We start from the raw sequence: 27,617 nt of genomic DNA on the forward strand, positions 1-27,617 counted from the left end.
CATTTTTATTGGCGAAACGCCTCTGGTCATACACACATAATTTTGGCAGGAAATTCACGAGCCTGTAATGTTCTCACTGTACCCATGTAGAAACAGATCTTGCCAAATGTAATTGGTTTAACAGCAGTTTATAAGAAAAGACATTCCAAACTGATAAAGGAAGGAATTTTTTTCAGGACAACTCAAGGCATGTTTTCTAATCACGTAAAACAACTTTTTGTGATCATGTAAAACAACTTGTCCACTCCTAGAACAGCATGCAAAACATATATAACTTTTGCACAACACACCTCAAGATTAAAGTTGTTACTTACATACAACCATACATTGATTTTCTTTGACAAAGTGAAAGAACACAAATCAACATGCTTAAGCACAAAAACATTCTGTTATGGAACAGAATACAACTGCCTTTGGAAAATTAGCTCTTGTGAAAGATTTGGGGAACTCTTGCCAGAGAAAGTAAACAGTTCTGAAATCCATAGATGAAAAGAATCACTTTCTTGGAGGGGCGGGGAGGAATAACTCTTCCATTGAGAGGTAACTTGAGGAATTAAAAAACTTACTTAGACAAAGTCACAGTAAAATTTGGACAAGTTTTTGTAGCATCCAAGGAATTCAATTAATGTGTGCTCACCTTTCAGAAGAATCTTTAACACTTGCCCACCCTTAAAAATACATATTGTTACAGACAGCAAACCACAGAGTTTTAATCAACCCAGTATGTGTGCTGTAAAGAATGGCAGAAAGTGGCACATGCCTTAAAAATGTGCGTCTGCCATATAGTCTCCATTATAAACAAGCAAACACACACACATTTCAGCCACTAGAATGACTATTTTTCTTTGCAACTTCCAACAAAATAAAGACCCAGAAGAACAACCTCCACACATTGCAAGACACACGAGTGAAAATTATTTCACTTTTTGAATTATAAAACTTATCCCTATGTTAAAAATATGATGTTCTGCTGTGGAATTTAAGCAGTATGAAACTTTAAGCGAAGCTTCTTGTGTTTGTAATGGAAGGAAAGAGCTTAACATTAGCTGTGAGCAAGCATTTTAACAACGGTGTATATTAATCAAGAGAGCAGTTTAAGATCAGATGATGTACGTGTTGCCTGAGAAGCCATATCAGGACACTGTGGTCAGAGAATGGTACAGATAAGATAAACCTGCAGCTGCAGAGTCCCCTTCTGAGATTTTTATAACATTAACAATTTTTCAATAATAATATTAAAGTCAGTTAGTTCTTCCATTCAAACTTCTGCATGACTCAGTTAATCTTTGAGAGTAAGCAAGGATTTTTATGATATAGGAGGAACCACTTCTTCAGGTGTGGTTTCTGAAGTTGTAAACTGATCTGAAATTCATGACTTTTATCAGAATATTTAAACAATTTTGGAAAATATAGTTCACAATGAAGGCATTTTAGAGCCTGTAGTGCCAAATTAAACCAAGCTGGAAACATTAAGTTTCTATCATGGCAGAAATGAAGGATTAAAGTCTAGGTAAAACTACAGAAAGACATAAAGATGGCTCCTGCCACCCCAGTGTATCTTTCTCCTTACCTCTGCAAGTCACATCTGCTTACTACCCTAACAAATAAATTTTAAATCTGTCAGCTTTCTCCCTCAAGAGCTAGGACAGACATAGAAAGGCAGGATGGACTCAGCCATGTCACAGTGACATGTCAGCTGAGTTTTAAATGCAGAAGAATCTTCTACAGATTGAAGCATAAGTAACAGTTTGAATTTGAATTTTTAAGACTGAGGCTGACTTTGCAATTCTGGAAGTCAATAAAAAACTTTGGACTTGTAAACTGATCAGATTCAGTCTGGAAGTCACTGAGAAAAAAATACATGCAATGCTCCCAGCATGTCAAGCTGACAGGTCACTTTGATTTTTTGACCACAATTCTACTTTAAAGCTAACCTTTCAGCAGCTGCTCAGTTTCAGTCATCAATCCTACTACTGTTGAAAAGTAATAGCAAAATAACATGTTGACTTTAACAGAAAGAGGATAAGGCTCTGGATAGCACTTGTCTTGTAAGTTATGGTCTTACGACAAACAAAAATAATCACAAGAAACTTCACACGAATTAGACAGACATAAAATATCTCTGACCTGCAGTTTTGGGGCAATCAAAATCCTTGGTGGGAAGAGGGAGGTGGAAAACACTGCTGAGGCCAGTCTGGATCAGAAGTACATTCCCAGCACAGCTGTGCCCAAGCCTGTTCCAAGACAGAGAGATGAGTTCCCTTTTCATATCCTTCCTCTACAATACTCACAAAACCTGCCCTCCAAAAGGAGAAATAGAAATCTTGTGAATTCTGGATCATTAACACCATAATGCAAGGGCTGTAGGGAGCCAGCTGTTTCCATGTGAAACAAAAATGTGATTTATCATTATTTCCATTAAGAAAAGATTGAGATGTGTAAAACTGGGGACTTAATTGGGATACTTTCTGAGAACTAAGAAATTTAAAGAAGTTAAGTGTAGGGAACACTCAGTGGCTACTCCTGTCTAGCAGGTAATGCTACGTTACCTATTTCTAAATTTAAGCAGTTTCCTAGATGTTCTGTGACCCTTTCAATTTTAAATCTTTTTTTTTTTTTTTTTTTTTTTTCTAGTTGTGATGCATAGTAAGCAAGAAATTACAAGAGTTTGGGGACTGAATCTTGTTTTTCTTTCTGACTTATCATTTCTAGCAACATCTCTGTTGCTTTGTCTGGAATCCTAAAGAAAAACAAATAATCAATTGCAAACATGTTAGATGTGTACTATCTATGCTCTGGAGCTACTCATGATCAGACTCCAAGTCAGATGACAGAGTCACAGAACTCTCTTCGTATCAAACTCAGGTTACTCTACTCTGCTCCCCAGTTACTCTGAGAATGTCTTCTTGACCCCTCTAAATGGAGTAGCAATTTCATAATGTAATTCATCATGAGGCAATGTTGCTAAAAGTATTGCATTGCCCACTGGAAAATGGAAATTCTGATACCAGAAGCCTTAAACATGGAAACAATACAAAAAGGTAATCAATTCTTATGCAATTTCTAAATTCAAAATTCGTAGAATCACACAATGGTTTTGTCTGGGAGGGACTTTTAACGCCCACCCAGTACCATCCCCTGCCATGGGCAGGCGTGTCACTCAGCAGCTCAGTCTGCCCAGGGCCCCATCCAACCTAGCCTTCCAGGGATGGGGCATTCACAGCTACTTTGGGCTGCATCAACACCCTGTTAGTAAATAATTTCTTCCTAACTTAAATATTTCTTCTTTTAGTTTAAAGCCATTCCCCCTTGTTTAAGACTATTGAAGGAGGTGATTGTCCCCTTCTACTCTGCACTTGTGAAGCCCCATCTGTAATACTGTGTTCAGGCCTGGGTCCCCCAGCATAACAAATATATGGATCTGTTACAGTGGGTCCAGAGGAGGGCCATGAATATGCTCAGTGGGCTGGAGCACATCTCCTGTAAAGACAGGCTGAGGGAGCTGGGCTTGTTCAGCCTGGAGAAGACCTCATGAGACCTTCCAGTAGTTAGAGTTTCTAAAAAAGTCGGAGATTGGCTTTCACTGCAACATTTTACCGTAAAACATTTGTTCCCAGCACAGCATGCTAAAATGGATGCCTTTCACCTGTTTGGATTATCTGCTCTAGAAAATCTAGCCAGTAACAGTCTCTGGCTTGTTTGGTTCCTGCCTTGTAGCACAACTTTTTCAAAATGTTTTGCTCTATGAGGAGCAAAGAGAGGCTTCTCACGACATGTACTGAGCTGTCACCACTGTATCAATAGTTTTGAGCAGTCACAGTTTTATGTACCCTAATTAAACCTCCACCATCCAGACTGAGCTAATTAAAAAGACAACAAATGAAGTATGAAACAAACTGGCTGTAACTGTGTGTTTACATGATGCAGATACCTGCTGATGAATGTGTTTCTGTTACTCTTTTTCCCTCCTGCTTCTTTCAGCTACAAAGCCAACAGCTGTGGGCACTTGGAGCATCGACAGCAATTCGAGATTCAGATGTTAAATCCTGATGTATTTTTTCTTCACAGACGTAAGCTCCATTAATGTCTCTGCAATATGCTCTGTGGTGGGGCTGCTTTCTATTCCTGTGTTCTACAGTCCTACTGCTACTTTTGATTATTTCTTTTCTGCTACTATCATTCTTGCTATATGCATAAGAATAAACTCATTTATAAGTTTCTCATGGGAGCCTATGTAAAAGAACTCCTCGTGGAAAAATAAGGTCCAGTGAGTTGTTTGGTAATAAATTACACATTGCCTTCAAGGAAGAAAAGAAAAAAAAACATTTTTTCTGGGAACATGCTGCGGTTTCCACTTTTCACTTCTAAGACAGAAAGATGCAAGACCTTTTCTGTACAAAAACAAACAAACGAGCAAACAGAAAAAAACAACCCACCAAAAAAGCAGCATTTTTGATCACATTACAGCTCAGTGAGTAATTTTAATGAAAATGGCTCCTTTTCAGTTCTTAGCAACAAGATAAACTTTTAATGTTACACAACCAAGTCAATTTTGAGTCAGACAACCTCCTTCTAAATTTCAGACCAAGAAAAATACTCCATGGCTTTTGTTTTAATTCCAATGGAAGCGATCGCTTCTAAGTTAGTAACTCTAGCCTTGAAATACTTGCATTCTACAGCACTAATCAAAACAAACCCATATTGAGAACTCAAAATTAATGCTAGCCATGCTAAACTGTAACAATTTCCATGGCCAAACTGAGAAAAATTCAAAAGGTATATTATGGGTAGTAATAGTAATTTGGATCATAAAAAACTTCAGAATGATTTTATCCATGTTCAGCATATTACAAGAATAATTACATGTAGTCATAGCAGAACTATGTCTGAATCCTTATCACAGACTATAAGCACCTTACTCTAACAAAATCACACTTAGCAAAATTATGCATTTAGTAAGTACACTGCATTTAATCAGAAAAATAGACCATAACAAATTAAACATAATTTTAGGCTTTAGACTCACAAGGTTTACTAAAAAAAATCCTTAAAGGTTTTAATTGCAGGTTTTCCAGTGACGGTTCTGCTGAGAGACACCAGAGTGTTCAATCCAGAATAACATACTACAGAACACTAAGAAATCATTATTCTTTACTTGCAGATTCTCTGGGACTATTTTAAAGGTTCACAAGTCTATTAGAATATGCAAGCAAAATCAAATAGCTATATTATGACTTGCCTATTCTGGCTGATAGATTCTAGTGCTCAACACATTTTCATATAAATTAATCTTGCAATTACAGAACCTTGAAGAACTTTCAAGGCATATTAAAAATGGCTTTCATGGCTCTATCATAACTGCAATGAGAATGAACGTGAAAAGTTGAATGATCTTCAAGTAAGTTTACATCAAATAAAAAAATATTTTATCAAAACTGGATATTTACTAATGCAAATATTAGTTTCTCCCTGGACAGCCTTGCAGCTTTAGAATCTGAGGTACCATCTTATGACATGAAATTAGTTAAATTAGCCATCCTGTTTGCCAGTTCATTATAAATTTCTCTACGGTTTAGATTTAAAAATCAGGGAGATGTTTTATTACATATTGCAGAGATAGCATTACATTGCTAAAGTAGATTTCCGAAAACACATTTAAATTTAATCATTTTAAGTAAACTAGTGTACTGTAATCAACAGAGAACTTTGCATTTGTCACTCTTGTCTGTTAAAACAGTTATTTTTAAAATAAATCCTTTAGAATTATAGACTAGTTGAAGTTGGATGGAGCCTCTGAAGTGTCCAGTCTGAATCTCCTCTCAAAGCAGCAACAGCTACTGTAGTTTGCTCAGGAATGTGTCCATCTGGGTTTTTAGTTTCTCTAAGGGTGGAGCCTCTACAGCATCTCTAGGCAATCTGTGCCTGCATTTAATAAGCCTCACATTAAAAGGACTTTTTCTTACATTTAAATTGAATTTTATCTATTTCAGTATGTGCATCACACTGTGAAAAGTGCAGTGTTGAGTCGATTGAGTAAATTGATCTGAGATAAAAAGAAATGCAATACAATTTTTTAAAATTTATTTTTATGAAAAAAAAATCAGCAAGCTGATCTGTTCAGCCACAGGTTCACAAGATTTAATGCTAGGGAAGTGGCAAGAATCTCCAGGAAGGAACACAGGAAGAGCAGAGCTTATTCTTTTGGTGGAAAATCATCTTTTAGCTTAAGATGGATGTGGAATCTCCTCGAGTGTTTTTCTGAATCCAAACCACAGCAACCTACACAGCTGCAAACAGCTGCGTAATTTCCTGAAAAGGTTAGATTCTGACATCTTTAGAACACTGTATCTGGGAACTGAATATTTCCCACGGCACAAAAATTTATGAACAAATTTTGACTTTTTATTTTCTCATTTATTTTACTAATACCTGGTGGATGCAGCACAACTTCAACCTGAGAATAATAATCATAGCATTAGCCTGGAAGAAACTAGGAGATTAAGAATTGCTCATTTATGTGTAAACCTAAGAAATCCCCCATATAAAAGATACTAGTGAGGTGTCATATAACTAGCAGCTGAACATTACAACAGATAAAACACAAGCAGACATTGAAGACACAAAACCTTAAAAACCTCCTTCTCACCTCCCATGATGTCTCAAATTGTGATTTACAGAGATATAAGACTCATTGGGGGAAAAAAAAACTATCTTCTGCTCCATATTTTCTGTTTGGGCATAAAAACATTGTAGAACACACTTACAAATGATAAAGGAAGGAGATGTGATTTTGAGAGGTAGAATAATTGCAGATGACAAAGAATATGCTCAGCTGGAATCTTCCTTCATCTCTAAAATGATGGAAGAAACATCAAGCCTCTTTTTTTTTTTTTGATAGAGCCGGCATTAAACTTGACATTAAACTTAAAGGGCCCTGGAGTGAGGGTACGACTTTATAGCTCTACACCAACATCTTATGTAGCATCCAGAAAGACCTTACTATCATTTAGTATCAACATCTCTCACATGGTCACTTGAGATAAGAACATATGAATTCGTGCTTTACCGCAGAGCAACTAAAATGACTGTAAACTTGAACACTAATTTATCTCAGTGTGTCTCATTTGGGAAATCCCAGTAGGATAATTCTCACCAAGTGGGCAGAATGAACATCAGAAACTGCTAACAGAAATGATTTAAGGTGTCCCTTCTCCCAAGCTTTAAAAGTGACTGGCTCACCAATCAAGTTCATTTTAAGCCTGTTTTTTCTACTTTAGCGTCAGTGGAAACTTCGCATCTGATATGCTGGTATTGTCTGTTTCCAGGGTTCTGTTCCTTTCACACATTTCAGGGAAAAATATATCAGTTACAGTTTCTGCCATTTTTTGGATATAAGTTTTTTGTTCCTAGACAGTGGGAAAACTAATAGAAAACACAAGTTCAATTGCTTTTTCTAATTTGTTATATCCTCTTTGCCACATCACAAGACAACATTTTTTTTTCCCCCAAGAAATTAAAAAATAAAATTAAAAAGAAAAATGGGAATTAAGTACTGGCTTTTTCTCTACCTTTGTTTGTTTTCTGATTGTGATCAAGCTTTGCCACAAGGATGTGAGTATATGACATCCTTTTCTTGAATGGCAGAAAATGGTATGTATGTGTTCCAAATCCCAAATATTTGTAGAACAACAACAACAAAATGGTGGTGTTGCTACATTTGTTGTTTCTGTTGCTGTTGTTTTAAAGGGAGCATATGAACTGGCAGAAAAACAGAAATCATGAAGGTACATGCAGTTCATCTGGTATGCAATTCTAGGCAGGGCACTGGTTAGATTTTTACTGTTAGAATTGCCCTTTGAAAATTAACAGTGATCACCCTAAGTGTTTTTTAATAACCTTTCTGACAAACTCATTAGGAGGGGCAAGACAGACTTTCTGTAAATTAGACAGTGAATGAGAATTTGAATGAAATATTTGCAAGATTGAATATGTATCCACATGCAAATAACAAATCTTAAATGCTTCCTTTTTTGCTTCAGTCTGCAAGCACAACCAATGGCAACTGTTTTAGGTTCTCATTCCAATCATTAAGAGCTAGAAATGGTTTTGAAAGTGCAGACATTTTTTGATCAAAACACTTCTCAAATCAGAGGTGAAAACTGAAGTGAGAAAAAAAATTAATGCACTCAGTCTTGTGGCAAAGATACATGCGTGGAGGTGTAAGAGTTCCTCAGAATAAGTGCTTTTTTTTGTTTTGTTTCTTTAACAGTCCATCTTGTATACTTATATAAGTAGAATAATGGCAGTGAATAAAAACTGCTTACACCCCCAAAGAGAACTGTAATCACCTGGAATGTAGGAGACAGATTTTAAAATCCTCCTGTCTGATTCTGGATATGAATTTGAGCATATTTTTATGAAACGTTAAACAAATACTCCTCAATTAAAAGGTTATTTAGTTAATCTTGGATTATATTCTGTCTTATTTTTAGAACTCTTGCAAAGGATATTTGGAAGTACAGATTTTTCTTCCAGGACCCAAAGTGGGAGAAAAGTTTAAACTCTGAGTTACTTGACCAAGTACAGTTGTCTGGCCAATTCCATTACCTTCATTGGAAAAATATTTTATTTTTGCTTCAAAGATTGTAATTTCCTCTGTATATAATCTTCAATTTTTAAATGTGAATTAAAGAAATTAAAGTCTAGCAAATACCACAGTTAAATATGTATTTTGTGATTTTTTTTTTTCCTTAACAAATACCTGCAAAACTTGAGATAATATTCCCTTAGGAACTAAAAAATAATACAAAATATATATAATCTTTATATTGGGATTTAGGGTATAAATACCCTCATTCCAGCATTCTTGCAACTCAGATTCTAACATGAAAATAAAGTTAAACATCTAAATACACAGAAAACATTTCTATTTTCTAGAAGAAGTCTTATATAAGCACAGCAGAATTCAGACAAAATTGGAAGTTAAAACACTTATATATAAAGATGATATATGCCATTCAAAATCCCTCGCTTCTTGTCATTAACAGCATAATTACTCAATAATTAAAGATAAAATTTTTAAAGCTCCCACAGGACAGTCCAAGCCATATGAAGAGACTATTTTTGTGCTTTAATATTTGCAGTAGTGAAACATAGAGGTCTTTATCATGTACTAGTCCCTTAACAGTTATACATTCAAAAGATAAGCTGCATCCCAACTTTGCATAAAACAGATGTTAAAGGAATAGATGTTTTATGTGGTTAATTACTTAGAGTAAGAAATGAAAATAAACTCAACAGTTTACCATGCAATAATGTCATCTTGGGACTTCCTCAAGCCAAAGTACACTATTTACCCAAGAATCACTCAACTCGCTTTTTAAGGATACTGAACATACTTTTCATGCTATTAAGAAGATGTTTATTTATAAGGATAATGGACAATTGGTCCTACAAACTTGTAAGTCCAGATGCCTCTGATTTCATTCCCATGCTGACCACAAGTTATACTCACCAGGCTTTGTGTTGTCCCAGCTTTCTCTGGGAGTATCACTCCTAGGGACAGTGTTTAGCCACCTGTTAAGCCACTGCTGTGGCTGAGTATAAGTTAAAGGCCTCTGTAAAGAACTAACCCTGTTCTACCAACCTTATAAGCTAGAGTAGTAACAAAATCCTTCATGACACCATGAGGGATGTGCATTTACAGATCCTGTTGGAAGTCTGAGATGCTGTGGAGTTTTTCACATCCAGTATGACTTGAGTACTAACAGTACTTTATCATGGATCAATTTTGTAATTTCTGCTAAAAACAAACCCACGCTTTTTCACAGTCAGCATCAGAAGAACATAAGAATTTGCCCCCAAAATCAATTCACCATTTTGCATTACACCATGCAAAGAGAACCCTAAGTGGAATAGTACTGTAACTATCTTCTTTTTGTCATAAATATCTTTGAATATCTCACTAAGAATGTATCTATGTTCACAAATGATAAAAACATCACATTTAGCTGAAGAGCATGTTCTACTTTTGTTAGTTTTGTTGTGGCTTTAAGCCTCTAATTGGACAGTTCAGTGTACCATAGCAGCTGTCAGAGTAGCTGATAGAAAATTTACAACACACTTCCTAAAGATTTGGTGAAAAATAGGCTTTAAGAGACAGATCTTGCCTGGAAAATATTACTCCTTAAGCCAAAAAGAGACTAATTCTGCAGGGATGGAAACCTCAGCAAGCATTACAAATCCTGTGCCATATGGTGCAAACAGCTGGCACCTGCTTCACCCAGTGGTTTCCAACTGTGCTTTTTGGATCAAAACATTATGGCTGTCTACAGAGTGCAGATAGTCTTGTACTCCCAATTCCACCTTATTTTCAGCAATTAAACTGCATGGAAAAAAAAGCTAAAAAGTAAAGTAAGCGTTTTTCTGATGCTCATTTTCACCACAAGCATTTTTGACTCACAGAGGTCTGACACCGAGCCATACAAATCCTCCTCTACAGAACTGGGAATGGAATGAGAAGAGACCTCACCAGGCCAGCAATCTGCAGCTTTGTGAAAACTTCCACCATAACTAAAAATCAATCCTCCACTCACTCTCATAGCAGAGTTTGCTTACTTGGTTAATGATTTATTTCTATTACATGTATTCTTCACAGCAGAGCTTTAAGTGTGCAGAGATCACTGACTCATTTGTGACCACCAGATCTGAAAACAACCCGTAAGCTTCTGTTTACTAGGAGGATGAACTAGTTCTGTTTTGTTTCACCTCTACACCTTTACGGCCAGGGTAACAAAAACACAATCAATCCAGTACAGAGGGGACAGCACACACGGTACTGGAAGGAACAAAAACTCAAGAGTTGTACAAGTTGCAGGGAAGGCCAGTCACACATAGACCCCACAAAGCAAGGAAAGAAAGTGACTTATTTTTAAGCTGCACTGGTTTCATCTAAAACAGCTCTAGTGAGGAAGATGAGAGGGCAGCATGCACAGATAGAGAAAGCAAGCAACTTTCTGAGAGGCATTTTAGACAGGTGTCACTACTGCATCTGCCATAATGTTCAGCTACGAAGTCCTAGGCAAATAATTCTGAAAGATGTGTTTACACTGTATCATTTCTTCTAAAAGTGATACCTTCCTTCAAAACATTATTATTCAGTGTATACCTTCCTTCAAAACATTATTATTCAGTGTTTCGAAAAGCTGATCAAGAAATGTGTTAATTTCATTTTGAAATGTCAAAAATGACATTGTTTAGACAGGGATTGGTCTGTTCACTCATGGATGAGTAACCACTGCATTTCAGTTTCATGTGAGTGCTCACATAAAAGGAATTAAAGATGTGCCCTCCATGCGCAGAGCAATTCAGGAATACCTTGTTGTATATACATGTAAGTAACAGGCACAATAGCAATAAAAGAAAGCTAATAGAAAAAGCTCATAAGAAACTCATTTGGAGTGGATATTCAAGAATTCCTTCCACCATGTTTTCTCAATTTCACTTAGTTCTAAGAAGTGACGGAGAAAGTCTCAGAAAATAAATGTCCTTGTTTAATATTCAGTTAAACTTAATTTACCTAATGCTTTAAGAAATATGCAAAACAAATTCTCATTCCTCTCAAGATTTTTTATTTATTTCTAACAGAAATAAAAGTTCTAAGCAGCAAAGTCTCCAACACAGGCAGCACTCTGGCTTCGGTTATCACAGCTGTTACCTACACGTGTGAAAGTGTTAATGTAGTTAAGAACAAGTAATGGGAAAAAAAAAAAAAAGGAAAGCTGAATTCCTTTTTTATATCCTTTGCCCAGGGTATAACTTGAGTTTGTACAATTTGCATCCTGACTGAAACATTCAGTACTGCAGCAATTGAGTTTGAACAAGCTGTAGCTTTCTTAATAGAGGTGGTTGAGCTTACTGCACTTTGAAGCCTCTCATTTTCTCATTTCACTTGCCCGCGCTTGACTGCAGCAGTGTCTAAAATAGGCTTGAGTCTTCCTTCAGCTATTGGGAAATCTCCATTCCACTCCAATTCTGACATTAAATTTACTGAGGTGAAAAATAATGTTATGATTTCCCAAATCACATTCACAGCCCACCTGCACAAAGAGCTGTCCTGACTCGCCATGACACAGAGGCAAGAATGAGCAACAGAATCATAATAAGCCAACATTGCTATGACAAAGAAAGGAGTAAAAACATCAAGAAAATGACAACCAGAAGAAGGTACTGTCAGTCCACTTCTTCAATCTGTTCTCCTGTAGAATGGACCACTTACGGGGGTTAAAAGTGCATTAATCAGCATTTCATTAACATAGGGACTATTTGTACATTCTCCAGCAGAAACTGAAGCCCATTTGCCAATTATGAGAAAGGCACACTCACACATCACACCACGGCCCAAAAGGAACAGCAGAACAGCATTGTGCCCAAGGGCAAGCACTCAGACTTTCCTACTGCAGAACTGTCGATGTGTATGAAGTGATAAAATACTCAGTTGTGTTGTTATACTATTAGTAACTTTAGCCTAATGATGTCAGTATCCATTTCAAACGCTAATGTTACAATAGCCATAGAAGGTCAGACTACAGTTCTTTTTAGACACCTGTCTTGTCAGTGAACAGTAGCAGGAAACTACAAAAACAAACAAACAAACAAACCCCAAACCAAAAACAAACCCACACAAACCAAGAAAAAATCCACCCACAGAAATAGGTAGGGACATCCCCTGCATCCCCTGAACACACTTCCAGCTGTTAACATCTTGTAAGTCAGGGACTTAGGAGCCAAGTTATGTCTGTTATCTGTACATGTCTTATTCTTAAATATATTTACTTCTACTAAGCATTCTCTTGAACTGTAGAAGAAGTATTCTCAAATCCCTTCCCTGACTCATTTTTTAAAGCCACGGATACAATTGGTTCTCATAATAGCCGCTAGCAAGTATGATGAAGAAGGATTTATTGAAGCATTTATACAGAGCCAATGTTGGAACAGAACAGAATAAAAAGACTAAACAAACATATTCAATTTACATAAACAGAATAAAATAAATGGGAACAGAGTAGTTACATAACTTGTGTACTAGAGTAGTCTCCTGTTTACTAGTGGGATAACTAAACTTATTCTCAAGTGCACATTCAAACAGCCTTTAGAGAGCACTTGTGGAGCAGAACAAAGTTTTTGTTTGCAATACTGCAAAAGTGGTTTTGGCCTTTGGTGCTCTCTGTACTTCTGTCACATTTCTCTACAGCAGAGGAGTGCTGTAAGCCTTACCTAAGCTCCATTCAGCAGAAAACTTTAAGTTCTTTACCAGACTGATTTAAGGAGTAAAAGTCCTCATACACACAAAAAGCACATTTGCCTACGAGTAAAGGTTTAGTGAGTGACAAGAGCTTGGAAACCTTTTGAGGCTGAACAGCAGAGAAGTGAAAAACAGTTATTCTCAGCAAGTTGCCTCAGAAGCATTTAAAGGGGCATGGGGAGGAAGGGGGGAATCCCTCCATTTTCTTCACATTCCTGGCACGGAAGGATGGCGACCTGGAAACAAAACAAACACTCCCAGATGCAGAGCTGGAGAACTTCTTTTTCCTCTGTATTTCGTTTGTTTAGTTTTATTTTTCTTCCTCCTCCCTCCCCCCCACACACCACCTCCACCCCCAACAAAGCATTGGGGCCGGGAAGCGGACATCGAGGGCCACACCAGGAGGCAGGAGGAGCTGCCAGGAGAAAAGTTTGCACAGGCTGTGGGGAATACAGGAGACGCCGGGGGCGGACCGCCCGTCGGAGAAGCGGCGTATCTCAGCCCCTCCTCCCGCCCCCAGTCCCCGGGAGCCGTAAGTAGCGGCAGCGCCGAGCGCTGTTACTGGAGGGCTGCGGCCCGGCGGAGCGTCGGGAGCGGCATGAGCGAGGTGAAATTGGCCGTGCTGGGCGGCAGCGGGGCCGGCAAGTCGGGTAAGGGGGAGGAGTGGAGTAGAGGGGCGGGCTCGGTACCCCCAGTCCCGTTTCGCCTCGGGCTGCCGGGCACCGCTCCGCTCACCTGCTGCTTCCTTCCTTCCTTCCTTCTCGCAGCGCTGGCGGTGCGATTCCTGACCCGGCGCTTCATCGGAGAGTACGCGTCCAACGCCGGTGAGCAGCGCCGGGCTTCGGGAAAGGGAAGCGGGCGGCCGTCGGGGCGCGGCGCCAGCGGGGCGGTGGAACGGTTCTTGACGTAGCGAAGGGGGGGGGGGGGGGGGGGGGAAAAGTAGTTGCACACAACTTTTTGGAAACACTGAAGTTTTAGCTTGTTTATCAGTGAGGTCTGGCGGCCAGACGTCGACTCTGCAGGCCAGGGAAGGCGAACCGGGTATCTGCGCAGGGATCGTCTCCAACTTCAGTCTGGTGACAAGCTCGTCGTGAGGCGGCTGTGAAGGGCTTGTGAGGGAGAGATAACCGAGCTGTGTGCGAGCTCGTGTAGATTATAGTAAGCTCCATCAGAGAGGAGATAGGGAGGAAAGAAGTAGATTTAAAAAAAATAAAAAAAAAAAAACACAACACTTCTATTAGTATCTCCTTACCCGTTCTAGAGGTGAAACACTGTTTATCAGGCACTGCTGGTTAATCAAAGTGTGATGCAAAGTCCCCTGCTTCTGCAGGATTGCACTGCTTTGATAGCTTAGTGACAAGTCTTGCCATGCTGAGGATAGAAGTTCTCATTCATATCAGAATAAACACACTTAAGACACTCCTAAGATCTTGGAAGATTGCAAAACAGGATTTGAACTTTCGTGGTTTAGGTGGAAGCAGTAAAAGTATTGAACTGATACACAAGCACCTCTGGAATTGTGCTATTCCGGTTGTATGGCACAAGAAGGCCCAGAGTTTAACAAGTCAAGTGGATTGCAGTCTATCTTGTTTTCTCTGCTAGAGGATTTTTTTCTTTCCAAAAACTTGTTTTAAACAAAAACCAGAATAAACAAAAAAGTTAAAGTAATACTAAGAAGCTGAATTTCAGTTATACATCTAAAATAACTTAGTCTGAAAGTAAGGTTACAGTTGCACAGAAGTGTTCTACTACTGTAGTTACTTACGCCAAGACTTGAAAAGCTGTTGATGTCCCAAATATTCATTTAAGCCTAAGCTTTTACTTGCAGATGTGTAGTGCTGTCCACGCATGTTCTACATCACCTAGAACTCTGAACAAATTCCTGGGTCCTGGGCCAAAGTCCTGGGCCTCTGATAGTACATGCATTTTCTGAGACTTGCAAACACCTAAAACATTTTGTATTCGTGAACAAATGTTGGAAGAAAAGCTTCCCCTCAATTTCTAGAGGGGCAAAAGGGAGCTAAAAACAAAGAAAAGGGATGATAGAATACATAGCACTGCAGAACTGAATTTAACTGAACTGGATTTAAGTAGTGATAATGAAAGTTTAGTTATGGAAATCACCAAGGAGCTTAGTTTTGATTCCTAAGATGTTTGGGGATCATAGTTCATTATCAGTTGAGCTCTTAAGAGTGAAAGAAGAATGCTTGATGTGAATATAATGCTGAACCAAAGATGTTTGGTTCCAGACATCATAGCCCTTAACCATACCCTCCTTATATACATTTTGAAGGGTATTTTCAGTAGTGCCAACACTGATTCTTGTTTCTGTACCTCAGTAGTGTGAAGGATTTACACTGTAGAAAACTTGTTGACGACCAGCTCTATGAACACAAGCTGGTTGTATTCTCTTAGAACAAACTACTGTCTAAAACAGTGATGAATATCTTGCTGCAGTAAGGTTCTCAGAGCTGCTGTGCTGCCAGAGAATCTTTAATCAGAGAGCTGACACTACAGAAATGTTTTAGGATTTAGGCTAAGGACATTATCCTGTAAATATTGATCCGATACTACATATACTACTGAAGTTCCAAATACCAGTAATCTAGTTTACCGCTTTTATAATGCTGAACCTCAAAAATAAGTAATTGTAATGAGATGGCAAGTGTAGCAATGGCAGTATAGTAGTCCTGGGCTGCAGCAGCTGGGGACACAGAAACAAAGTAAGAAAATCTACTCACCTTGAGAAGGCCTCAGGTACACAGGGATTTCCAGCAAGATACCCTTGCCTCCACTGCCAACCCTTAAATGAGGTCTGGGAAGGAATGGATCCTGGCTCTGCCCCTTCCAGTCACTCATGTGGATTGCATCCACCTGAGCATCATGGGTTGGCCTTGCCTTCCTACTGTGTTAAAGCCATGACTTAGCATTTCCACTACAGTAATCATCAAAACTTAGCTGTTTCTGAGGACTGTGTTATGTATTTGTCTTTGAGAAGAAATCTAGGGTCTAAAAGTATTAATCACACCATTGCTTTCCTGGGAATGCCACAGTGAAATGGTGTTGGTTGGTCCATGGGACTGGGCAGATCAGGTGGTGCAAAATGAAGTGGGATTGTTTCCAGCTAAAAAAATGAACAAACAAACAAACAAAAAAACTGTAAACAAAAAAAAAAAAGCCTCTTCGGTATTATCTTCCCTTTATCACATTTTATTCACCACCATTCCCAGTCACTCTAGTGCTGCTTCTTATTGAATGCCACATATTTATTTTTTTTAGAATGCATCTACACTAAACACTTTTGTCTGGATGGGAAGCAGATACACTTGGAAATTTATGACCCTTGTTCACAGGTAAGAATTTTAGGGGACAAAAAAAACCTACTCCTCATTCTACCTGTGTGAGGTTAAAAAGGGTTGTAAACATTCTTTCTGTTCTAGGAATTTATTCTTGCACTTTTTCTTTTGCAAGACACAAACTTTATATTTGTTGTGGTTCAGGAAATGTGCACCTTCCCATTTCATGGAAGAAACACTCAAATCCTTTATTTTTTTCTGTAAATACTTCTGCATTTTAGAATGTTTGATATTAATTAATCTTTCCCACTTCCATATTGTATATTTAAATACAGCAAACTATTATAGGAGTATAAAAAAAAATTCTTAAATTTCCTACACAGGTGGATTTTGTTATTTTTTTTATTTTTTAATAAGGCAAACTGTATATTAAGTGGCTGTGGAAATTATCGAAGTAGGTAAGTCTGCAAATGAGACTTACATTCACAGAACAGACAAGGAGAGCCATAATACAAGCATCTAAATGTTGGCAGATAAACTTTGATCACAGTAAACCACCCTCAAATGAAGACTCTTTTTTGTATTAATTTCTTTCCTTCTGTTTCTGATACGCATAAGCCTTGGTAACATATAATGCAAATGGATCTAGGTAGGTCTGTCTCTGCTAGTTTACAAGGATCCCTCTTGGACAGTGATCCTGCCTCTCACTGACCAGAATAATGAATGCTAAAGCCAAAGCACTGGAAGTTTGGCTCAAACTTGAAATCAGTGACTTAAGAAATGTTAACACGGTGAGCGCATAAAAATAACTTACAAACAGATCTACTTCTTTTCTTCTTAAAGACAAGCAACAGCAAAGCAGATCCTGAAATAGGCACTGTGCCTTGTTAATATATTCAATGGAGCCCTCCCTTGTCATTGCAATCCCTCTTCAAAGCTACTTTTCTGTAGTCATTTCCACATATCTCAGTCGTCTTTCCTAAGCCCATCTCTAACTTCTGTTTACTGTCATATTAAATCCTGTGGCATCTGAGCATACTTGAAACAGTGACAGTAGTAGCTTGCTATGTTAAACTAGACTAGACTACTTGAGGGTGGAGTGTTTGGTTGCTTCCCCTTGGGCTCCCTTTTTGCTTTCAGGCAGACTGGAGATCAACTGTGTTGAGGACAACTCCTCTTGCTGGTCCTCTTCTAGCTGCCAGTTCTTCCTTAGTAACAAGGCCTAACGCTCACTGTTCGCTGTCTTGAGTCTTTCTTTCTTCATTTCCTGTAGAAAGAGACCTGTAGAGGACTAAGTAGGTGATGGGCAGGAGAGGAGGTGGTGGTAATGCCTTTTTATCAGTATGAATTGTTGATGTTAGAAAGAGACGGATGGCATATAGAATTCCTATGGGGAAGAAAAACAGGTCCTGAGAGGAGGCCAAGCTGGGAAAGGAAAATTCACATTTGTTTCCACTTCCTGAAATCTTGCTGTTCTCTGAGGCTTCTGTCTGGTAGCTAAACTCCTGCTCTGCAGCATTCTCTGTCTCTTCATCTGGCAAACAGCCATCATACACAAATCACCTTTCCTGCCCCTTAACCTGATGCTCTGCCAGCATTCACTTACCATCCATCATATAGACTAAGTTGCATTTATGATGCTGCTTTGGTGTTGAACTAATCAAGGCAACCAGGGTAGGACACTGATGAAGGTTATACACTGCAAAGAGCACAGCTTTAATTCAGCTTAAGCAGTCCTCAAGTTACTGTCCAGTGTGTTTTCCATAAAGCACATGGTCAAATCTAGGCTGGCCTATTCTACCCATCTTGGGTCATGTGGTCCTTGTTGATGGGATAGTTTGCAGCTGTTGCTTTCTAGAAATTATGACAGTGACACTTCCTTGGTGTGAAAAGACACAAATACTAACTCTCAGTATCACTTTGTGTGAGTTCTGTCACTTGTGGAATTTAAGTCAATGGCAGCTAGAAAGGAAAATTTTCAAGCCCCGTGGAAATCTATCCTGTGAGTAGGTACTGCTTCAGACTTGAATAATACAAAGAAAAAATGAGAAATGGCTTGGAACAAAGGACTTTTAATAAATTAGTTAAGTTCACTGTGGTCAGGCAACTAGAAGCATACAAAACAATGCCATAATCACAGACACAAATGGCCTGCATTTAATTCCCCTGTAACTTCAGAATATTCAACATATGTCTGCTGGAAATACAGTCTGTACAGATAATGCAATTTCACTGTTTAAACAAAGCAAAGGTATTTCATAATGAATTCTTTAGTGCTCCAAAGTGCAATCTGTAGTGATGGTTATGAATGGGTTTTTGGAGCAAGACTCACCTGTATTCAATGCAAGCATCCATATCATCTATTCATATCTTTTGCAGTGAAAGATACAGTATTCTTGCATTCACAAAGACAAAGAAAATACTCAAGAGTGACAACAGTAATGATATTTTTGCATGTGAATTTGAACTTCTTTCACCCACAGCAGGGGAAGCTTTCCCTCACAGATGAGCTCCACTGGGCTGATGGATTCATCATTGTTTATGACATCAGTGACAGAGCATCATTTGCATTTGCAAAAGCATTGCTATACAGGATCCAAGAGTCTCACATAGGAGCTTGTAAAAAGTAAGTGGCATTGTTTTAGTTTCTTTCAGCAAAGCATCCAAAAATAAACCTGAGAACATTTCATAAGCTCTAGGAATCCAAATAATGATTAAAATCCAGCAGTGTCCTCCCAGCACAATACCAGCAGTATGATACATCAAGGTAAACTGTTAAAAATTACAACCTGTTTCACTCTGTCCACAGCTAAGAGAACAGTGGTCTTCATTCTCTTTTCTTACAGCAGTATGTTTTAAATAATTGCCATAAATTTGTCTCCTGTGACTTAGATGAGTAAAAACCTGACACATACATCATGTAATTTTACTCCCTCACTGCTGTTCCTATCAATGTTGGGGATGCACCTACAAGGAATTCAAAGAATCTAACACCGTGAATTTCCTGTAAGCTGCATTTAGCTGTGACTCCAACATCATTTGTGCATGAGTGATCATATGGTAAGAAAGTACTTAGAAGGAAAGTTGAAAGTCTGAGTAGGTGTGTTGGTGGGTATTTCTGTATTGGTTCTCTGAGGTGCTTACTAAAATGAATAGAATGAAATCCTTTTATTACCAGAAATGAAATAAAAAATAACTCTTTTTCTGTTGTCTTGCTTCTGAGCATCCTTAAACAGAATTTCTATGGAAGAAATAATTTTAACAAAAAAATTGGTATTAGGATTCCCATGTCTTTTTTTGAGTTATGTTATGTGCATCTCTTTGACTTTGTTGTGTTACCTAGAAATTGAGAAAGTATTCACCTTGCTTATTCATGAACTGCAGGAGCTGACAATATCCTCATCAGCGTAGAGTATGAAAACTGCAGTCAATGCAAAGTACATGCAATTATTGAGTAAAGGATCTAAAATAAAAAATTCCTGATAGATATCATAAGAATATGTTGCATGGAAATTCCCTTTCATATTTGACTATGGTCAATAGAAAGCTGTAACTGTACTTGGTAAAGTTAGGAGGCTGGCTTTTTTGGTGTATGTTATTGGTTGTTTTTTTGTTGTTGTTGTTTTACAATGCCTCTTACTCTTATTATACATATATAGCACAGAATACTACTCAGTATTTTAACTTATCTTTTCTCCAATTAAAACTTTTTTGATTTTAGAATGGTTGAGTCAACAGTGTTTTTGGTTGGTAACAAACAGGATTTATGCCATATGAGAGAAGTCGGCTGGGATGAAGGTCAAAAGCTGGCGATGGATAACAAGTGCCAATTCTGTGAATTGTCTGCTGCAGAACATTATCAGGAAGTTGTGGCAATGTTCACAAAAGTTCTGAGGAGTATCACCTCAAATCTCAAGGCAAAGGAAAAGAGAAGACCAAGTGGATCAAAATCAATGGCCAAGTTAATTAACAATGTGTTTGGAAAGAGAAGGAAATCTGTGTAAAAGATGGTTAGTCCTGAAGTAGGAACAAGCTGAAATAGTGGAGCACAAGCAGGTTTGGGATTCAGTCAACTTCCTCTGCGGGTCAATGTCTGGAGGAATAAGATGGTATAAAAACCAAAGGTGGGAGATAATATGGTTGAGGAGCAGGACCTAGGCCTAGGAGATACGACCTCTATCTTCAGTTCTACAGCAGATTTGTTGTGCTAGGGCTATGTCACTTAATCTCTAAGCTTCTTTCAACCATTATCTCCTAAGTTCTTCAAAGAAGGAGAGTTTTGTTACATATTTATTCAGCACCAACATGGTCATGGGTGGAGCTTTTAGGTGCAGCTGAGAATAAACTGTTATTTACAATAAACTCAGTCTTGCTGACCAAACTCTTTCTTGAGAGCTTGAGATATAGTTCTTTTGTGCAAGAACTTCTTCACTAAAGAAAAGTAAAATACTCTTACTGAATGCAAGGAAGAACAGTTCAGAACCTCTAATGGTTTAAAGGTGTTTGACACCTGCTGATATTCATAAGAATTTAATGCTTGGACACCAAATCTATCATCATATCTATCATCAAAGCTGCCTTGTGGAGACATCAGAAGTAGGGAAGCATATAAACAGAGCAGTATTGTCTCCAGTTCCAGTATCTTTTTGGTTTTGAATGATAAAAGAAAGTAGAGAGCACTGAGGAGGTTAGAAACTGAAAAGTGGTAGTGGGTGAGCATTGGATGGCTTCAGTGAGATCTTTGTTCTGTGAAATTGTTTAAAGCTAGGATCAGTGTAACATCTTAGGCTGATGACTTTCCCAGAACAGTTTTCCTGAGTTGTAACACAGTTTCTTTAAAAGACAGATTTGTCAGTTAAAGTATTTGATGTCTGCCTGCTGGTAGGAGCCATGCTCCTAAATTGTGCAGTGCTTTTTCGAAGGACCAGTGTTTTTATAGCTGAGTCATTGTGATGGTATTGAAATCCTGCTTGAGAGAGTACTAAGGAATATGTTAGCTATGCTTTGAAATGTGGATATTAAACATCAGATGGGTCTAAATAAGCTGTCAGTTAACATTCAGAGCTCTTGCTGTAGACTTACCTAAATAAGGGCTTACCCCTGTGTGTTTGAAATTGCTTTGCTCATACAGAAATTAGAAAGGGAAGTGGTTTGAAAGCATACTACTGCCTCCTGCCCATTCCAGAGGACAGCTGGAATTCAGTCTTAGTGACATGCTACCCTGAAGCTTGCCTCTGCTTGGGAACGTTATCTGCATTTTAAACTATTAACATTATAGGTAAGGACAAAATACTGATTTTAAAATGTCCACCTCCATAAGATGGCATATAGAAAGCCATACAATCTTAATATTAATGTAAATAAAACTGAAGCATATTTTAGTAATTATTGAACAGAGAGCCCTTGCTTTTTTTAAGGAAAAAAAAAAAAAGTATTTCCTATTTACTTATTTTATTTTAAAAGTACAGATATTGGAATATAGTTCTCAGCCACAGCACTGCTTTATTTTTATTCAGAGGCCGCTCTATCAGATCAGGAATAGTGTATTTAATATTGCATTGTCATTATCTATGAAATTGAACTTGAAGTCTACTCATGTACACCTCTCAGCTTTTCAGCACACAGAATTCCAGAACAACTGCTAGGCTGTTCATCTGCCAGGGCAGCTGTATCTTGCTAGCTCTAGCATTGTCTGATTCTGAACCTATTACTGTGTTTACTACTGTGGTATTAAATAAACGGAATATAAGATGGATGTATTTATGCTTTTCCTTTACTTTGTTATAAAGCTATAGCATCTTTTCATTTTTCTTTTAATCATTACTTTTTTAGTACTGTGAAGTGAAGTATTATATAGATCTGGAATTTGAATTATAGAGGTAAATTTGGAAATCCGACATTTGCACGGAAGAGCTTCTGGATGCAGTTCCTGCACACAGTGAAGAAGACTTCGTGTACCTTTATAAAGTGAACAGTAGAGAACAGTAGATAGCCTTTTTTTTTTTTTTTTTTTTTTTTTTTTTTAATCTTTATCCTTTTAGAAATACCGAAGACAACCACAGAGAAAATAATTGGTTTTGATTTGCTGGTATTAATTGGAATATGATCTTACAGATAGCAATTTGCAGCATGCCTTGCTGGTTTTCTTCCCTTGTTATCCAGATGGGATAAATACTGGAATGCAGAGTAGCTGTCTCCTGGCCCACAGGCCAGGTTGTACTCAACTGAAAACTACCCGAAATGGCTACAAGGTACGCTTAGGATTAAGAGTACCAAAACCTGCTATAGGCATAATTTGATGTTCTTAAGATTTGGATTTGCGTTGTCTTTAATATCTGGTAAGTGATGGCAGAATTTGGGAACGAAATCGATTTCAAAGCAGTAAAGCACACACATTCTTCTGTAAGTGTATTAAAAGACTGTTTTACATGTTGCTAAGTTTTTTTGTAGTTAATGTGTTAGTGTCTCAATCATAACAACCCTGTTTGCAAAGGAAGTGCACGATATATTTTGATGTTTGGTGCTCACTCTTTTTAGTGGTATCACCTGCAGCATATTGATCTCATTGAAGAGTGGAAATGGAGCTACTGGAGTAGACATGGATTGCTTCTTTCTTGCCGAAAGATTTTCAAAGTACAGGAGTTAAAGTTTATTTTTGCCGTACTTGGAAGTTGTTCTTGTTCAAATGAATTTTCAAAGTTTTAGTAGAACTTTGCCTGAGAAAGGAACTCAGAATTGACGTTCTCTCTCACTGTCTTCAACTTTTTTCTTTCTTTTTTAAACTTCAGAAACAGTGACATAAAGCAAAGATTCTACTCAAATATAAACGTAATAGCCCCTGGCTCCCAAATGCTGTCTCTCAGAAAGCTTTCAGGTGCTTTTTGAAACTCTCTCTCACTACAGTTTTGGAAAAAAAAATCAAGACAAACACAACCTCAGTTTCTTTTCCTGCTGTCATGTCTACATTAAGCACTTTCTTTCTGTAAATCTCGCTATAGTCACATTCACAACAGGGCAGAGGGCAAAACGTCACAAAACCTTCAGGCTTGATGCTGATGGAAGAAAGAGTAAAGTAATTGGATACAAAAGAGCAACCAAACACATACTGTTTCGTTCTGAAAAATACATTTAAATCAGGCCATAAAATAGCCATAAAAGAGGTAGATCAGAAGTTTTGCAACTGTGCTATATTCTGAAAACAGCAGCTACTACAGGCTTCCTAGCCCAGTGCAAGCAGCTGACATCTGAAGCAATTATGAATGGTAAACATTGAAGCATAAAACCCTTGTGAGTCATGTGGGGACAACCTCGTTTCTTTCCTTTCTCTGTCTGGCTGCCCTGTTTGGAGGATGATGCAGCAGAAGATTGCAGTGTTCTGTCAGGTGGCAGAGAGAGGGATGGCTGCTGTGCTGTCAGCCTGAGCAGGTAATCGGCTCTTACTGACGGCTTCCGATCACTCGGTGTTTTCAGAGGATGCATTGCGAAGAATTATGAAGAAGGTATTATGAACACCTCTCAAAGCAAAACTAAAATGCAGTAAGTAGCCAAGAATACCATTATTTTCAATCACTGTGCCTGCTGGAGCAAATGCATTAGGTTAATGAAGTTTTTGTACAGGGCTTCTTTGCTCATGGAGACAGAGGAACAAACTCCACCTCTGATTAATGTGCTTGAAAGGAAACCTTGCCTATCTACTCTGAAGTAAGAAATTGAAAAAGAGACTGCCAGCTTAGGATAGTCTAGAGCAATACTGATTTATTCTCTAGGATTTAGCTTTCTCTCTATGAAAAAAAAATGAAGCTCCTTCCTTCTTAAACCAGTTCACAGGAAAACTAGGCTCTTTTATGAAAAACTGGCCTTAGCCTTTACCTGACCGTGCAAAATAAAAACAAGGAGCTGATAAATTTTGACATGCTCTTCAGACAGTTTGAAAAGCACATTATTTCATTTTGTTTATATGCCTAAACGTGTATCTGGGAATCTATTCAAATTCTATAATTTCTGTTGTTTTAAGATTTGGATTTTATTTCTCTATAAAGACACAGTGTTGTGAATGGCTATATTCTGTATCCACCTGGATATTATAGGACAGGCCAGCTATTCTGGATAGGAAGCAATTTTTAAGTAGGCATTACTCTCTCTCAGACAAAGACTGTAAGTTTCTGTCTTTTAATTGCTTTATAAAGTAAACTGTGTCCCTCTGATTACATAATACCCATGTTTAGCCTTGTATTTTTTGACAAGACTGCTGTACCACTTACAGCTAAAATCGTTTTTTAAGTCTGGCTAGGAGTTCAGTTATGCATTTAATCCCTGCTGGACTCTGTAAAGTGTCCAGAGCTTATCCAGTGAAGGATTCTAATAGTACAGAGAAATATGTACTACAAAGGGGACAAGTGGAGAATGGAATTACTATCATGGGATTTGTATCAAACAATCGAAGTAGGTCTGTCCTTTCCTCCACTCCTATGTTCATATTCAACAGCAAGATGGTATTGTATCTATGTGTTTTCTACTTGATACAAATACATCAGAAGGAGACATTAAAACATTAGATCTTAAAATTAAAAGTACTGTCTCATCTAATGAAGACGACTTTCTTAGTAGACACAGTTTTTACATGGACTTCACACTTTTTTTTTTTTTACAGAATTGTTTGCTAACCTTTCTCCCATAAGAAACTTCTACTATAACGATGCTATGAGCTTCTGAAAGTTTTACAACCTTTAGCTGTGTCTTTCGAAAGGAACACGCTGCTTCGTGAGAAAAACGACAGCTTTACTGCTTCCCAGAGCTCCCTCTCGTGGCGTTTTGCACACACTTCATCCTCCGTGAGCAATAAAACAGTTTATCCCATGGTTGAAAAATCAATGCTATAAACGCAAGATCACAAAATACAGGCAAAAACCCACTTTCCTTCCAATACCATAAAATTTTGCTTTTATGCTGAGCTTAACAATAAGAAGTTTCATATGTTTCTTTTGACTTTATATATACTAATAAAACTGAATGAGTTCATAAGGCATTTCTTAAGATTGACAGATCTGAACTCAGCTGTTTCTCTGAAACAAAGTCTGCAATGCTGGTAGGTTTCCTGTTAGCACACTGCCATGCTTATTAATGTCCTTGAGAAGGCTTGAGAGTTTCCATAATTTCCTCAACTACTTCTATTGGCCTGATAAGTGGCCTGACCTCCACCTTGTCATTCCATTGCTTCTTAAAGGTGTTTATCCCCCGAACAAGATGTGGCAGGGAGCTAAGGCACAGTTAAGCAGCAGTGTTTCTTCTCTTATCTGCAAGCTATAGTACAGATACACAGTGTTTAAATGAGTAAGATCACCTAACCGGAAAGACTTCAGGAGTGGATTCATCTAGCCAAATACTGAAGTCTACTTCTAGACTGAACTGAACTGATACTTCACATCTCACTTATACGCTTTTCTACGCAAGAATTTGCCTTTTCAAGGTGATGCCTAAAACAGCGTACATGAATCACACTCCAAAAAGGCATTAAACTCTGCGGCAACTATAAAAATAATTAAGATTGGAGATCTCTGAAGTTAGATGAGATGAATCATGCTTCAAATACGGCCTCTTGAGGCTCTTTGCTAGCTGTTTTGCTCTTCTTCTTCATCACTACAGAGCCCATCTGTCCTACTTTACAAAGTCAATTGAGTCCCTATGGTTAGACAATTAACATGTAGCTGGAGACAACCAGCGGGTCATTTAATGTCAGATTTATTTCAGATGATTGATCAGGATGCTAGATTAGATTTGATCCCCGCTGAACTTCCCCGTTGAATGAAACACCCTGAAATACAACTATCAGTGTTGAATTGATAGATGGACTGGAAATCAGCAAAGGGTAAGCTGAGTATTTCCACAGATTGCTTCCAAGCTAGCCCAACTAACTAGCATATCTTGATGCTTCACTGCAGTCTGCGGCATAGACATATTTTAAATGTTTGCCTATGTAACTTTAAAAGCCCAAGGTGGAGCAGAAAGTTAAGTGAGATCTCCAGAGTATCGATCTATTAAATCAATTAATAGGTTTCTGAGTTGGAAAATATGTTTCAACAATTAGTGCAAGAGCAAATACAATGGCTCACTTTGTGACTTACTCTGATAGAAATTATAGGCTGTATGTAAAAAGCCAAACTGCTTACTTGCAAATGGACAGCATAAGATCTCTCTATTGTTCATGCTCTGATTTGAAGAGAAATGTCCTCCTGTTTGCAATTGGAGGATTTTGCACCAAATGGCTCTGATCTTAAAATTTTATTTCATTAAGTTAGTGGTCGAACTAAGCAGCAAAAATTTTCAGTAAGCTATTTCCTCTTGATTACTGATGTGTGGTCATGATCACACCAGTTTCCCATCACATCTCCAGCTGCCACAGCTCTACATTGTCCTTCAAATAACAGCATGAGTCCAGAGAAATGCGTGTACTGATGGACCAGCAGATGCTGCTGTAGAGAGTATGCAGCATCTGAGTAGCAAACGTCAGATCTAATTCTGTTTTATATTCTTAGACTGCTTTACCTGAAAGTTAGAGGACCACAAAGCAGATACCAACTTTACTTCCTCTTTCAAATTTCAAACCCCATATTTACTAACAGGTTCAGGAGTTAATATAGAGAGAATTAACCAACAGAGCATTTCAGAGAAAGTTCAGTTGTTATATAGGCTGGAATCTAGGCTGAAATATTGTCTTAAACTTTTTTGTTGCCTTATACAGTTGGTAAAGTCATTTTACAGTTGGTAAAATGTAACAGAAATTGCCTCATGGTTTTATAGTTTATTCCACATAAGCTATTACCAGGAAAGCCACCTTTTACTTTGCAACAAGATGGCTTCATGCAAAAATCCTAATTTAAACACAATCTCCATTTTCAATAATGGATTATAGAAATGTATTTTGCTGGCATATATCTGGGCTTCATTCTTCAAATCCTCTGCATGAAAATGTCCTCTGAGCAAATTTTCCTGGTTTCTAAAGTTGAGTCAAATAGGTAAAG

General features: G+C 38.0%; 1 protein-coding gene and 1 long non-coding RNA gene across 2 annotated transcripts; one reads left to right on the forward strand and one right to left on the reverse strand.

The window, feature by feature from the left end:
- Nucleotides 1-12,943: 12,943 nt before the first annotated feature.
- Nucleotides 12,944-16,060, reverse strand: LOC128073940 (uncharacterized). Its single transcript, XR_008202935.1, has 3 exons — nucleotides 16,045-16,060; nucleotides 14,039-14,203; nucleotides 12,944-13,539 (listed from the first exon to the last, which is right to left on the reverse strand). It is a non-coding gene; the product is annotated as an uncharacterized LOC128073940 (long non-coding RNA).
- On the forward strand, nucleotides 13,717-22,358 carry RERGL (RERG like). The gene is made up of 5 exons (XM_052669285.1): nucleotides 13,717-13,953; nucleotides 14,071-14,127; nucleotides 16,583-16,656; nucleotides 19,083-19,225; nucleotides 20,321-22,358. The coding sequence occupies exons 1-5, from the start codon at nucleotides 13,902-13,904 to the stop codon at nucleotides 20,601-20,603; spliced, it is 609 nt and encodes a 202-aa protein (XP_052525245.1). The 5' UTR covers nucleotides 13,717-13,901; the 3' UTR covers nucleotides 20,604-22,358.
- The last annotated feature ends 5,259 nt before the right edge of the window (nucleotides 22,359-27,617 follow it).

The sequence above is a fragment of the Tympanuchus pallidicinctus genome, unplaced genomic scaffold (genome assembly GCF_026119805.1).
Source record: "Tympanuchus pallidicinctus isolate F22 unplaced genomic scaffold, pur_lepc_1.0 scaffold8, whole genome shotgun sequence".
Taxonomy (NCBI): domain Eukaryota; kingdom Metazoa; phylum Chordata; class Aves; order Galliformes; family Phasianidae; genus Tympanuchus; species Tympanuchus pallidicinctus.